Source organism: Chenopodium album, chromosome 19, assembly GCF_948465745.1.
Source record: "Chenopodium album chromosome 19, dcCheAlbu1.1, whole genome shotgun sequence".
NCBI lineage: Eukaryota > Viridiplantae > Streptophyta > Magnoliopsida > Caryophyllales > Amaranthaceae > Chenopodium > Chenopodium album.
In genome coordinates this window covers 38,754,752-38,770,590 of record NC_137852.1, presented here as the reverse complement: position 1 = coordinate 38,770,590, position 15,839 = coordinate 38,754,752, and the positions used below count along the sequence as shown (strand labels likewise).

The 15,839-nt window shown below is 33.6% G+C and overlaps 1 protein-coding gene across 1 annotated transcript; it reads right to left on the bottom strand.

Annotated features, from left to right (window-relative positions):
• Nucleotides 1–3,668: 3,668 nt before the first annotated feature.
• Nucleotides 3,669–14,767, bottom strand: LOC145595468 (ABC transporter B family member 15-like). The gene is made up of 7 exons (XM_081651886.1): nt 14,271–14,767; nt 9,837–9,891; nt 8,729–8,907; nt 7,973–8,430; nt 7,013–7,553; nt 5,732–6,643; nt 3,669–5,405 (listed from the first exon to the last, which is right to left on the bottom strand). Exons 1-7 carry the CDS (start codon nt 14,484–14,486, stop codon nt 4,038–4,040), a joined length of 3,729 nt encoding a protein of 1,242 aa, XP_081508012.1. The 5' UTR covers nt 14,487–14,767; the 3' UTR covers nt 3,669–4,037.
• Nucleotides 14,768–15,839: the final 1,072 nt, after the last annotated feature.

Sequence of the window (15,839 nt, the reverse complement as noted above, 5' to 3'; positions counted from 1 at the left end):
TACACCCTTCATTCTTATTCTTATTAACAAAAACAAGAAGAGAAGAGTGTATAAAAAATTGTTTATGGACTTTAAGTTGAACTTTTTTTTTTTTTTTTTTGACAGAAACTTTAAGTATGACTTTATAACATGGAGATGTGGGAAATGGCCAAATGGGAATCAACTCCTTTAAATGTGACTTATTTCCCTTTTTATTTTAAAAAAAACAAAAACAAAATCCAATGAGATCTTGTCCATTCTTAATTATTATAAATAGTTTCTTCAATAAAATCCAATGAGATCATATCTAGTTGTTAACATTAGTGTCACATATTGACTGTATAATAAGGCCCTGTTCACTTCAGCTTAATTTTAGTTTAGTTCAACTCCTAATTTTCTTCTCTTAATTATATAATATTCATTTCAGCTCAGTTCAGTTCGGTCCAATTCAGTTCAGCTCCAATCTGTTCAGTTCAGCTTCAATCAGTTCAGTTCACTTTAGCTCAGCTCAGTTCAGTAAATGTGAACACGCCCTAAGGGCCTGTTCTCATTGACTGAACTCAGCTGAACTGAATTGAACTGAACTGAACTCAGCTGAACTGAACTGAACTGAACTGAACTCAGCTGAACTGAACTACACTGAAATGAAAATTTTATAAGAGAAGGAAATTAGGAGCTGAACTGAACTGAATTGAGCTGAACTGAACTGAACTGAACTGAACTCAGCTGAACTGAACTGAACTAAACTGAACTGAACTGAATTTCAACGTAAGAGAAGGCCCTAAGTCAAAACTGAATTGTTTATAAGGTAAATAAGTAATGACATATGTAGCGGTGCAGCCTTATTATTAAAATGGAATATAGTTGATATTTCATGACACAGTTATGCACAAATCGATGTAGTTAATGTTTATTTATCCTTTTTTTTTTTTAAATATTTTTTCTTATTGGCTTCTTATACATATATGGCTATGTTTATGAATTTCCTTATTTAAATTAGAAGCTACATCCACTTTTTGTTTTAAAATAAATTTTCAATTTGATTGGTACATTTGTTAATATAAAATTTTGACCAATAATATCTATAATTAATTCTCAATAAATATAGTATAAAGTTAATATTTGAAAGGCAAAAGCTAATGAACGCCATAGAGACATTGGATAAGATAACTAAAAGTAGAAATATCTATCATATTAAAATGACCATTAATTATACTCGATTGACATGTGATTTTAACATGCATTTCCAAATTAATACTACTTTAGGAATATTTTAATGCTTATCTAACACCTTGTGAGCATTTAACAAAATTCTACTCCCTCCGTCCCCTTTTGATAGTCCCTTATGGGCAAATTTTAGTCCCAAAATATTCACCCCTTTGGTTTTTCCAACAACCATTAATATTAATTTTTTACCAAAATTCCCTCCAATTTGCAACAAAACTTGTGTAAATTTAAATTTTCCATGCAAATTTTGTTTTCCCATGTACTTTTATTACTTTCTCTCTCTACTTTTTTGCATACCCAATGTCAATTTACTTTTATTTTTTTTTTGGTGAAAATGTCCATTTACTTTTTCAATGTACTTTAACTATAATTATTTGTGTTTATTAATTCCCGTGAAAAATGCCAATAAGAAACTATCAAAAAGGGACGGAGGGAGTATTTGAAAATGATACAATGAAACGATTTTAGCAAATACGTACTACATGCAATCTTATGTATTAACCACAAAAATAATCAAAGTGAATAGTATAATGAAAGCTAAAGAGGAAAATTTATTTTGAATTCGAATCCATTACTCATTTCGTCATAATTAACTTGCTCCAATTTCCAATTTCCAATTTGTAATGTCCCAAATCCCAATACACATGTCCCATTCCTTTTTAGAGAAATTTGTTTTCCTATGGGTATGTAACAATTTTTTGGGGTAATATTATGTGTACTTTAAAATTATAATCAAGCATTAAATTAAATGTCTTTCTTATTTAGATTCATGATAAAATCAGGCGCAAATTGGTGTGATAATGATATATGATAGGTAAAGTTTTGGGTGAGACGGACTCACGTGAGTCCACTATCATGTTTTTGGTGTTGCGGGCCTCGCGATCGGGTTTAGTTAGCCTGCGCCTTTTTATTGGACTTTTGTTATTGAGCCCGGTCTCACGTGAGTCCGGTCTCACACAAAACCTTTTGTATATGATATTACATTAATACTTTCGTTTTTCTGTTAGCTTATAATAATGCAAATGAATATGTGGTAAATATATAAAGTGATCCTATATATAAAGTGAAAGGGGGTTTTGGGTGATAAATTTCACTTTTCCAAAATACCCCTCTCATTTTTGTTTTTTTTTTTTAAGAAAATAAAAATACCATCCTTTAAAAAAAAAAAAAACTACTCCCATCTAAAAAAAACTAACACAATACCATCATTTTGTAAAAACTACCATCTAAAAAACTAACATGTGAAAAACAAAAAAAAAATTCTATTTGAAAAAACCAAAGAATTGTACTTGATAGATTCACACGCACGAATGTTCGTGCGTCTCTAAACTTGTAAGTATAATTTAAAATAAATGTAGGTTAGTTTAAGAAAGAATTTTATGAAGGAAAAAAAAAAGAGTTATTAACTATTAAGTTATAGGAAAATAATACTTCTTCCTTTCGCTTTTATACTCGAATCAAATGTAACTATCTATTTTTTTTTTTTTACATTTTTTTAATTTACTAGTTCTTCAAATTGCTAATTTTCATTCTGTAATTTATTCGAAGTCTTTTGAACTCATATACAACTATGCAATAATATTAAATTATTCATTTTTATTATTTTTGAATAATATTTTTTTTAATTGGATACAATATGCATGCCATTTACAAAAATATCCATTTTACATGCCACCTACTAGTTTTGATTAAAAAAAGAAAATAAAAGAAAAGAAAAAAAAAAAGTTACAATACCGAAGCAACACCGTTACTTATATCCACTGCATTGTCTGCATGCATGAGGGGCACTCCGTACACGTGAAGGATTTACATAATGCCTTCATAAATTATTCAATGGTTGACCCCAAACTACGGGCTCGATCTTTAATTTACACAATTCAACATGTGATCATTTTCGTTATAAACTTACAATAAACATTCAATCTTAATTGGTGCATTTTGGCTAGAGCCGACAAAAGTTGACACGACACGAACCGAATATGGATATATTAGCTAGGTTTGTGTCAAGGGTTTTCAATACGTTTAATTAAATGGATCAACAAGACACGACACTTTTATTCAAACAGGTCGAGTTAGGGTCTGTTCTCTTACATTGAAATTCTGTTCAGTTCAGCTCAGTTCACTTCAGTTCAGTTCCTAATTTTCTTCTCTTATAAAGTATTCATTTCAGTTCAGTTCAGTTTAGCTCATCTCAGCTCAGTTCAGTTCAGCTCAGTTCAGTCAATGAGAACAAGCCCTTAGTGTGTTGAGATTCCTAACGCGAAATTAACACGACTCAACCGCCTAAGAAAAAAAAAAGTAAAAAAAAACTAATAAATTATGGAAATTTTGATAAATTTATTGAATAAGGGTTATATTTTTTCATATAACACGATAACACACGACAAACCAACATGAAAAAACGGGTTAGTGTCAAGGGTTTCTGACACGTTTAACTAAACAAGTGACACACAACACGACACAATACGTTTATTAAATGGGTCGGGTTAGGCAAAATAAAATATAATATAAATAGTATCTGTAGAATACTAGAAACCGAAGTGTTGCTAGTAAAAAACAGAGGAGGTAAAAAATAAAATAAAAAATTTTACGAATAATACTAAACGTACTTGCAACACTTTGACTTTTAATAAACACAAAGCTAAGTTCATTTATGAAGTATAAGATACAAATCAAATGAAAATTAAGAGAAATTTTATAATTGATCATAAATAAAAGAGAAAAAAAAAAAAAAAAAACCAAACGTTCAATTTATCATATACCTGAAGCTAAAACATGATCAATTAATCATTCAATACAAGTCATTAACATGACGTTCCATTAATACATGTTCACTGTGGTGTGCCATGAAGGTTCACCAAAGAATAATAGGCTCCTTTAGGCCCCTTAGCCAAAAGAGAGGAATGTGTACCTTTCTCTACAACTTCGCCTTTCTCTAACACCGCGATGAGATCACACTTTTGTATGGTGCTCAACCTATGTGCCACTACAACACTTGTTCTACCAACCATTACTCGTTCGAGTGCCTCTTGCACAATACTTTCAGACTGGCTATCAAGTGCACTTGTTGCCTCATCTAGCAATAGTATTGCCGGGTTTCTTAGAATAGCTCTTGCTATTGCAATTCGTTGCTTTTGTCCTCCTGATAATTGAACCCCTCTATCTCCACACCATGTATCATACCCGTCTTTTTGTCCGGATATGAAGTCATGAGCATTAGCTGCCTTTGCAGCCTCGATAATCTCTGATTCATCAATCTCATTACTAGCTCCATAGGCTATATTACCCCTTATGGTATCGGCGAATAATGAAGGCTCTTGGTTCACTAGAGCTATATGTTTCCTTAGGGACCTAAGGTTGTACGTCTGTATGTCACGTCCATCAATTTTCACAGACCCCTTGAGAGGAACATAGAACCTTTCGATCAATCCAATAATTGTTGACTTACCCGACCCACTTTGGCCCACTAGCGCGGATGATTTACCAGCCTCCATATTGATTGAGAAGCCTTTGAATATCATAACATCGGGCCTAGTAGGGTACGAAAAGTATACATCTTGGATTTCTATGTGACCACTTATTTTCTCCGGATGGTATCCGTCAGAACTGTCCGGATCAATCTTGGTAATACGGTCTAGGACTGCAAACACTGATCTAACAACATCCACACCCTTGGCAAGGTCAGAGGTCATGCTCCCGGCCTCAGCAATGACACGCCCGGTGGTCACTAAAATTATGATGTTCTGGAACAATGCCTTACCAGTTATTTGACCGTGAACAATTAACCAACTACCAAACCAAAAATCAGTGCCCCAAATAATAACGAACAAGCTCTGAGCGGCTCCCAAACCAAAGCCTGCATACCATGACTGTCGAATACTTTCCTTTCGAGGGCCTTCTTGTGCCTTGTCAAGCATTGCTAGGATTCGGTCCTGGGATGAGAAAGCAGTGACTATGCGAAGGTTGGATACAGCTTCAGCAGCTAACTTACTACTCTCATCTTGGGCCTTGTTTGCCTTCTTAGACATTTTTTTAAGTAAAGCACCCCTCGCGTAGAAACTAAACATAATTAGGGGTTGGGTTGCTAGCATGAAAATGGCCAGCTTCCATGAAATGAATAAGCCCATTGTAACTGCAGTTCCAACAGCTGAAATTGATTGTACTATAAGTGACATCCGATCTCCAACCAACGATCTTACCTGCAAATAGTACGTCTATGAGTTCACAAGTCACAAAAAAAGCTCATCAATGTTGAAGGAAAAATAATACTCCATTCCTTACTTTTCTATGGTTACTTATTCTATTTTGGTCGTCTCCATTTTATGGTTATGTTTAAGGAAGTTGATGCGAGTAATGTTTAGGGGTGCTTATTAAGAGTAATGAAATGACACATTCAATGTGTTTTTTCCCCACAAAAGGTAGCTGCAAAAATATTAAAGTAGACGCCTATTTCTCTAACAAAGAAAAAAGCACAAAATACTAGCACATAGAAATGGAACTGTTTAGAAGGGGATATAGAACTTACAACATTGGCATCTACAGCAAGCCTAGAGCAAATTGCACCAGTACTATTTTCATCTTGATCGAACCACCCAACCTCAAAATCAAGCAATTTAGCGAGCATCCTTTCTCGTACTCTCTTGGTCAAGAACTCCCCCATATATCCAAAGTAGTAATGTTGAACAATATTCGCTATAAATGTGATCACAGCCAATCCAAAAAAGAACCAAGCATAATTTGTAGCCTTCCTCTTAATCTCTTCTTTGTCTTCCAAGAAAAACACGGATATCAGCGACCCCATAGAGAATGCATAAACTGGTTGGACTGCTCCATATAGCATAGCACCCAAACAACCCAAAGTGGCTTGTTTCCACTCGGGTAAGTTCAGAGCCAACAATCTACCAAATGATGGGTCAGGCAATATTTCATCGCCCTTAGGCTTGGTATCAAGTTCATTGGCCAAGTCATGATCCGATTTGACTGAACTCGAGCGACTCCCTAATGAGAGTGTACGGCTACTTATGCTATGTCTTGAATCCGCATTGTAAGACGTAGGTACGTTTGAGGTTGAAGGGTGAGACAAACTTTTGTGATCATCTTTAGACTTTTCCATCTGCTGTAACCGGACTAATGAAGTGTACATCCCTTCTTTGTGTTGGATCAACTCATCATGGGAACCGATCTCCATCACCTGGCCATTTTGGATAACGGCAATAGTGTCAGCATTACGAATGGTGGAGAGTCTGTGGGCGATAACTATTGTGGTTCGTCCCAGAGCAGCCTTGTCAAGTGCTTCTTGGACATCTCGTTCCGACTCAGAGTCTAATGCACTGGTTGCCTCATCTAGGAGCAGGACACGCGGTTTCTTGACAATTGCTCTTGCTATTGCTATTCTTTGCTTTTGTCCACCCGACATTTGGACTCCTCTTTCTCCAACCTACAGACAGTACAAGAAAAATGTGCAAAATTTACTTCACTAACTCTTCAATGTAAGGATTGATGATCGACACAATTATACATCAACACCAACATTATCTCAAAACCCCTTAATAACTCCAAGGATGTAAGCTCCATTAAAACAGAGAAATTTTATACTTGCATATTAATTTACTACAGCAATATGAACGTCACATACAAGTATCAAGATTGTACCATAATATATTCATTGTATGTCTCTAAGAGATTGTATTATGATAATCTTTAACAGTAATTAGACATTACTTGTTCTTATGATAATATTCCAAGAAGAATTCAGCAATGCTCAAGACTACGAATCTAATACATGTGCAAATCATGGTGCATATACCTGTGTATCATAGCCCTGAGGCAATTGACTGATGAAATTGTGAGCATTCGATGCTGTAGCAGCTTCAATGACCTCATCCATCGTAGCATCTACTTTGCCAAAGAGTATGTTCTCTTTAATTGTAGTTGCGAAAAGTGCAGGTTCCTGGCTGACTAAACCCATCTGTGATCTCAACCACTTAAGTTGAAGCTTATCAGTAGACACCCCGTCTAAAAGTATCTCCCCACCAAGTGGGTTATAGAACCTTTGAAGCAAAGCTACTGCAGTGGATTTTCCAGAACCACTCCCTCCAACTAATGCGACTGTCTTCCCTGCTGGAACTTGCAGTGAGAAGTCACGGAAAATTATTGAATCTGGCCTTGAAGGGTAAGCGAAACTGACATGCTTAAAGTCAACCTCCCCAGAAATATTATCTAAGGTCAGGCCATCCATTTTTTCTGAGTCAATATCCGGCACCCGGTTAATCAATTCCATCATCTTCTCTCCTGCTGAAGCAGCTTCTGAGAAGTATTTAATGTTCGGTAAACTAGAACCCAGAGCTCTGCCAACAGCATCAAAAGATTAAGAAATATGCTAAGCAACAACAGAAGTCAATCAATCAATCAAAGCCTTAATCCCATAAGTGGGATTGGATACATGAACCAAAAGTGATTATTCTGTGTAGAAAGCAACAATAGAAGTGAAGAAAAGAAATTATATTGTATGTTCATGCCAGCAACTTATCCTACTTTCACAGGTATAGGTAGGACAAGTCATAAAAGAGAGAAATCAAAAGAGTTACGAGACTTGTAACCCCTAAAATATCAAATAATCTCTAAACTTCATAAATCACTATACACAAATTTAAGTCTTTCATACATTGGATTGTTGCCTAATAATTTGTTTCTATATAGAAGAAAGGAAGCAACAAATATAACAATGTATAAAAAAGTTTAAGGAAAAATGAGCAAAGGAACTTACAGTCCTCCCATAACAAGGGCAGCGCCAACCATATAAATGGTACCGCCTCTAGCAGTGTGGTTTAAAACAAGTTTGGTACCATACCAAGTACAGAAAGCCCAAACAGCAAAACATACGCCGCCACTACCAAGAGCGAGACCCTTAGCCAAACCTTGCCGGAGTCCCAACTTAACTGATCCGTCCAAAGCAGCTGAGAATTTGGATAATGTGTTGTGTTCTTCTACAAAGGCATAGACTGTTCTTATGGAAGAAATCGCTTGTTCTGCTATGCCTGCAGCCTTATTGTACTCAAGAGTCAGCTTCCTTGATAGCTTCATCAACATCCTTCCGTACATCAAGCCCGGTATAATGAGGAAAACTACAAAGGGAGACCCAACTATTGCTAACCTCCATAGCAATGCAAATGCTGCCACATAGCTTGAGACGAATAGGGATGCGTTCCTCAAAAAATTTGGTACCTGATTCATCAGCAGATCAGAGGTAGCATTGGGGTGCAAAACTCAAGTTAGCTATCTACAATTCTACAATTTATCATGTATAATAGAAATGGACTCGCAGTATCATGGATGATGAGTTTACACACAGTTGATGACTGCTTACCAAATAAATAGGCCGTAAGAGACTAAGAGTGAACCTAATGAGAATCGAACACTAACCACTGGCGTGAATTAAACACAGGAATTCCTTTGAATTTCACACAATAGCTAGCCAGAGGGCAAGAAAGAAAATTATAAAAGCAATTATAAGAAGGTATACCTTTTCACCTATTACATCTTGGATGATAAGGCTGTCATTGGTAACACTGATGATTACATCAGAAATACTACTAACATGCAAATCAAAGTAACCCACATCTTGCCTCAACACTGCTTTCAAGTACTTATATCGTAGTCTCGAGGTTTGTCTTTCAGCTGTCCTTGTCCAACAATATCCCTCTGCAAATTGCAAAGCCAAAAAAATAAAGCAATTACAAAAATAAACCAGATTGTTAAGTATATCACTACAGGGGAAGCAGCAGCCCTGTCACAACCTCTGAGTACGTATTCCATCCGTCAATTCTAGTAGTATTAAGACTCATAAGGCATTTTAGTCGTCACTTTGTGTAAACATTTGTTACAAGAGTTTTCCTTGTAACATGTATAGGTTTTTACTGACTATTGCGGATGTTTTCACAAGGATGACTTGGGGTTGTTGGTTTAATTTTGAATCCCATATAGAATATTTTAACTTGTTGCTTGTGTTAAGAACGCGAGGTCAAGGAAAGCCAAAGAGACATGTTAATTACTTTGAAAAGGGCATTAAACATCACAAGATTCATAATGACACTCCTCGACAAAAAGATTTAGTATATATGGGAAGAATTAGAAAACACATACATACACTTACTTATGATTTGCTAAAGCTCTATAATTTCATTTTATGGTGCTAACACGTTCAATGAATATAATGCCACCAAACATGAATCACATTAGGTGTTAAATGTGATTTTAAAATTTTAATGTAACATGCTATGAATTAACTTGATGTTCATTTTCCAAGTCACATATACTTTGCACAATGTATGTTATCTTTCGATTGAGTGCACAGTTTATGTCATCTCTTTGTAAATTGATCTTAGCTACTTTATGTAACCTTAAGGCCTGTTCTCGTTGACTGAACTGAACTGAAAAGAATATTTTATAAGAGAAGGAAATGAATATTTTATAAGAGAAGGAAATTAGGAGCTGAGCTGAACTGAATTTCAACGTAAGAGAACAGACCCTTAGTACTAATATTAAATTAAGTATATCATAGCAAAATGAATTATACAGTAAAAACAGAGGAAAATTAAAAAATGTAAGATACTAAGATAGTGTTTACTTACCAAGGAAACAAAGAAACAATGCTCCTGCTCCCACTATGCATAAATTTATTACTTGCTGTAGAGAAATCAAATGAACAATAATCAAATGAAAAATGTGAAAATAGCTACATCTTTTTCTCAACAATTTGTCACCTTAAACATACTAAATATTGTACTAACAAGTTAATTCTAATGGAAAATTAAAGGTTGAAATACTAATGTTTACCATATAACATGCACAACCCATCGAAAATTAAAAGAATATAAGAAGCCGTTTGGTTTGCATGGGGTAAACGGAATGAAATGAAGAAAAGGAACGAAAGAGAATGGATAAAAAAAACCCTTTCACCGCTTCCCGGCTCCAACAACACCGACGACGGCATACGCTGACAACCACAATTGCAGCTCGCCACTGATCACCTAACACGACCACAGCGGCAGCCGGCAGCTACCGCAAGCAACCCTAGCTGCTAGGTGGTGGGGGAGGGGAGGGCTTATCGGAGGGCGGCGAGGTGGCTGGGCGATGGAGGTAGGGTAGAACGGTGGTGGCTGGTGTGGGCATACTGCCGATATTGGTGACAATTTGGTGTGGTGGCTAAGTCAAGGGAATGCAAAAGGTATGGCCTATAGGGTGGGGAATCAATGTAAAATGATGATTGAGTTCATATAAATAGGTAAAAAGAATAACAAAAAGTGACAAACAATAGCACTAAAAAAATGAGTTTGGTTCATTCTCTTTCCTTCAGGGAGTTATAAGGGCGAGGTCAGAATCGATTTTTAAATCTCTTGAAATCGGGAGGATAGTTCTAACGACTTAAGCTATCTCCTACTTTCTTTCTCTTTGATTATTAACCTCAACCAAACGACTTTTGTAATCCTTTCCAACCAAAAGATACCACTATTGGTCATGATCTACCCTTTATATGGTGTCTTGCGCTACCAAGTGTTAGCACCATATATGTCTTTTATGTTATTGTCTTTTATGCGTTCACCAGAGATTCAATGTAAATGTAAAATTTTGCTTTTTAGAGGGCAAGAGCATGACACACGTTTCGGTATTCAAAATTCCGAACTGTGACACTGAGCCAAAGTTTGCACAACCACTGCCATCGTAACATTGTTATTAGAGTACAATTTATAATCTCTTGATATCTCTAATAATAATGAGGTATTTTGAGATAAATGAAGATTTTTAGGGCTTGTTTAGTATCGTCGTGATTTTCTATCTTTTTTTTTTTTTTTTTTTTTTTTTTTTTTTTTGTCAAAATCATAATTCTTTTATATTTTTAAAGTGTTATACTTGTCAAGTGCGATAGTTTTTTTATTTTTATTTTTATTTTTTAAAGCCTACATTATAATATTATATCTCTTTCCTTGGTTCCCCATCCAAACTCACTAGCTAGAGGTGAGCAACATGCTGTGCCAGGCCGCTGTGGGCCGTGCCTGGTGGTGGCTCATGCCGTGTTTGCATCTTGGCGTGCGGGGCCACCACTTAGCACACCCCAACTCACAGCACGGCACTGCCCACATACCTGGCGTACCGTGCCGGGCACCGAGCCGCCCATAGTATTTTTAAATATTTTTTTGAACAACTTTTAAAATGGATATACTATTTAAATAATTTTATTACGTTTATGTTTTTCTATTATTATATTATTATTGTTCTTTTATTATTATAGTTCTTTATTATTGTTTATGTTTATTTTTATGTTTGTGCTGGGCGTGCCGTGTTGGCTCGCCAAACTACCGTGTTGTCCGTAGATTCGTGTCATGCTCGTGCCGGATTTCGAAATCGTGTTCACGGCATGGCCCACTCCTCAGTCACCGTGGTGCCGTTGGCGGGCTCGTGCCGTGCCGGGCCAATTTTGTGCCGGGCCCGTGCCGCTCATGGGTCGGCACGACCCACGCCTAGCTCTATGGCTCTACCCAACTTTTTATTTTATTTAAGTCAATTGAATTGTCTAAACTATGTGCCGATCAAATGTATGTTATATAATGAATAAAAAATTAGTTAAATTTATTAAAATCATGATGATTTGAACATTGACAAAATAAAAATTAGAAACAACTTTTTGTTTTCTTTTTTTTTTTTCCTAATTTTTATTTTCAAAATCTCATAAAGATGAAAACAATAACATTGTCAAATAAGCCCCTCAAGTTTTTCTAATTGATTGTCCAAGATTATGGAGTAGGGTTTCTTTTTTATTATTATTATTAAAAAAACCAAACTATATATATATGTTAGGAATATCTAATTCCTAATAATATAAGGGTAATGATATACATAGCTCTTAGGGATACAAATAAGCATTTAGTATCTTTTCCTTTTTGGTATAAAATTTAGAAACGCATAACAAAATCACGCGCAAATCAGTGTAATTATTAATGAAGGAGTCCTCCGCCCCCTTTTGATAGTCCCTTATGGGCAAATTTTAGTCCCAAAATGTTCACCCCATTTGCTTTTTCCAACAACTATTAATATTAATTTTTTTACCAAAATTCCCCCCAATTTGCAATAATATATGTGCAAATTTAAATTTCTCATGTAAATTTTGTTTTCCCATGTATTTATTATTTTCACTCTCTACTTTTTTGCATACCCAATGTAAATTTACTTTTTCAATATACTTTCACTATTCTTATTTGTGTTTATTAATTACCATGAAAAATGTCCATAAGGGACTATAAAAAAGGGACGGATGGAGTAATACTTTCCTTTTTAAAATTCATATACATAGCCCTTAGGACTACATATAGCATTTTCTATGATATAACATTTTTATTTCCCATTCAATCCTCTTACTCACCACGCCAGACGCCACCTCATTATCAACCATAAAATTGTACCCCCTTAGTTTGAATAAGGGCCTGTTCATATTTACTGAACTGAGCTGAACTGAACTGAACTGATTGAAGCTGAACTGAACTGAACTGATTGGAACTAAACTGAATTGAACTGAAATGAATATTTTATGTGGCAGGGAAATTAGGAGCTGAACTGAACTGAGCTGAACTGATTGGAACTGAACTGAACTGAACTGATTGGAGCTGAGCTGAGCTGAACTGAACTGAAATTAAGTAAATATGAACAGGCCCTAAATGTCCCCGTAAATAATAATAATAATAATAATAATAATAATAATAATAATAATAATAATAATAATAATAATAATAATAATGTCTCATTTTGACATTTATACAATTCACATACACTAGTTTGACCAATGATTCCTGATACAATTATACATAAGATTAAACAAATTAAACTAATAAAGTCATATGTGTATTTGTTAGAATTGTTTTAATATCTAACTAGTGTATAGCTTGGGCGACGCCCCGAGTTGTGACTTTGAACAATACTTGTATTTAAATCGATAAGTTCTTTTCTTTTTATTTTTTTATTTTTTATTTTTTTTTATTTTTTTTAAGGAAATATAAGTTCATTCTTTATTTATTTATTTATTATTTGTTTATTTATTATAATTTTTCATAAAACCTTTGAGAACAACTATTGACTAATTAGGTAAGCATGTCCTTCATATATAATTTATTTATAATATAATGAAACACAAAGAAATTAAACAACTAAAATAAGTTTAGAACAATTGTTAATTCTTCTTGTATTCATTACTTTGGTGAGTTAGTGAGTAGTATTAGCAAATAATAGAATCGATTTTTAAAAAAAATTTACTTATTAAATGTTCATATATCCAATCCATATATATATATTTATGAGATGAGTATTAAAAGCATGATTAATCCATAGATAAGATGGTATGACTTCTAGTACATGTTTTAGTGGTTGTGAGTTCAAATTTCATGCTAAAAAATTTTCATTAACTAGAATATGTTCATAGTTATAAGATTTTTTTTTCTTGGTTTATTGTCTCATTTGAAAAATAAAATAATAAAAAAAAATAAATAATTTATATATAAAAGATGACGTGACGAGGTTACCACGTGGCACATAAACGTTTTTTGGAAAATTTTTAAAATAAAATAAATAAAAGATGACGTGACGAGGTTGCCACGTGGCACATAAACGTTTTTTGGAAAATTTTTGAATATCAACTTTGTTACTAGTACGGAGTACATTTTATTTTTACACATAAAAATATTAATAGTCAAAATTCTGCATTGACAAAATAGTGACATTTATTATAAGAGAAAAGAGGAATAACGTTTTAATTTATCACAATTTAATTGTGAGCTTGACCTTTAGCATGTTCATTCATTAATTCATCCCTCAAAAATGTGTAAAATACAAATGAAAATAATAAAAGTCAGTAATAATTTATCCATCAAAATATTTTCATCATTTTGTGAGAAACTCAAAACCAAAGATAAAAGACATAGAGAAAATCTGGGTAAATAAATTTAAATTAACTCAAAAAAAAAAAAAAAAAAGCGTAGAGAAATGGAAAAGAATTATTAAAAATGCAATAATAAACAAACCTTGTTGACACTTTTGATAAATGCTTGAGGGGAACTGAAAGTAGAACTACTGCCAACATTGTTTATTAAATTATTAGTGAAACCATAAGTGATAGGCAATGTGCAACCATCATAAACGGCTCCGATGAAACCAAGGACCATCAATATTACATCCACACCGTCCGCATGCATGAAGATGCTCCATATTGACCCTTTTTTCTCCATTACATCCTTCATTTTTATTTTTAAGACAAAAACAAGAAGAGAATTGTACGACAAAAAAAAAAAAAAAAAAATAAGAAAGAAAAAAACCAAGAAGAGAAGAGGAGAGGAAATAAAAAGTTGTTTTTGGTTTTTCAAAAAATAAGTTGTTTTTGGACTTTTAAGTTGAACTTTGTTTTTTTGATGAAATTTGAAGTTGAAACTTTATAAAATAGAGATATGGGAAATGGGAATCAACTCCTTAATATATGACTTGCATCATTTTACACAAATAAAAAAAAATTAAAAAAAAAACATTTAATACAATCCCTCTATAATAAGTATTATAATTAATATCTTCAATGATTTTCTATAAAATGAGGTATTGGCTAGTGACTAACATTAGTGACATGTATTGACTGTATAGAAAGGTCAAAGCTGAATAATTTATATAACCTTACTGGAAAATAGGGAGGAAAGGGAAAGAATGAGCCCAAAATGACATCACGTGGTAGTAGAGGGGCAAGAAGGTGGTAACTTTTGATGTTTTTGAAAAAAGAAGGTGGTAATTTTCAAAAAAAAAAAAAAAAAAATAGAAGGTGGTAATTGCTAAAATTGACATAATAGAAGGTGGTAATTCTCAAATTTTCCTAATTTATATAACCTTATTGGACCACTTAAAATAAAATAATACTCCGTACAATTAAGAATTCATGACAAACAATGTGCATTAATTGATATAGTTAATGTTTATTTATTCTTAATATTTTCTAATTTAATATTTTAATGTTTATTTATACATAGCTATGTCTATAATTTTCTTAGCTTATTTAATTAAAGGGTTGCATATAAGCATTTAACATACTTCCTTTTAGTGTATTAAGTTGGGAATTTATCGATAATTCACGAGTAAATCGGTGTAATAAATGTTAATTTAATATTTATTCTTTCCATTTTTAGCTTTACCCTTAGGGTTGATAGTCCCTTATGGGCATTTTTCACGGGAATTAATAAACACAAATAAGAATTGTAAAAGTACATTGAAAAAGTAAATTGACATTAAGTATGCAAAAAAGTAGAGAGAGAAAGTAATAAAAGTATATGGGGAAACAAAATTTACATGTGAAATCTAAATTTGCACAAGTATTGTTGCAAAGTGGAGGGAATTTTGGTAAAAAATTAATATTATTGGTTGTTGGAAAAAAGCAAATGGGGTGAACATTATGGGACTAAAATTTGCCCATAAGGGACTATCAAAAGGGGACGGAGGGTGTAATTATCAGCTATATGCTCCTTTTGTTCTTATAATAAACTATTAATTGGCTGGGGCGATGCCCCGTATCATCATAAATTTTTAAGTTTGATTAAATTTAAATTAAGAAAGTTTGT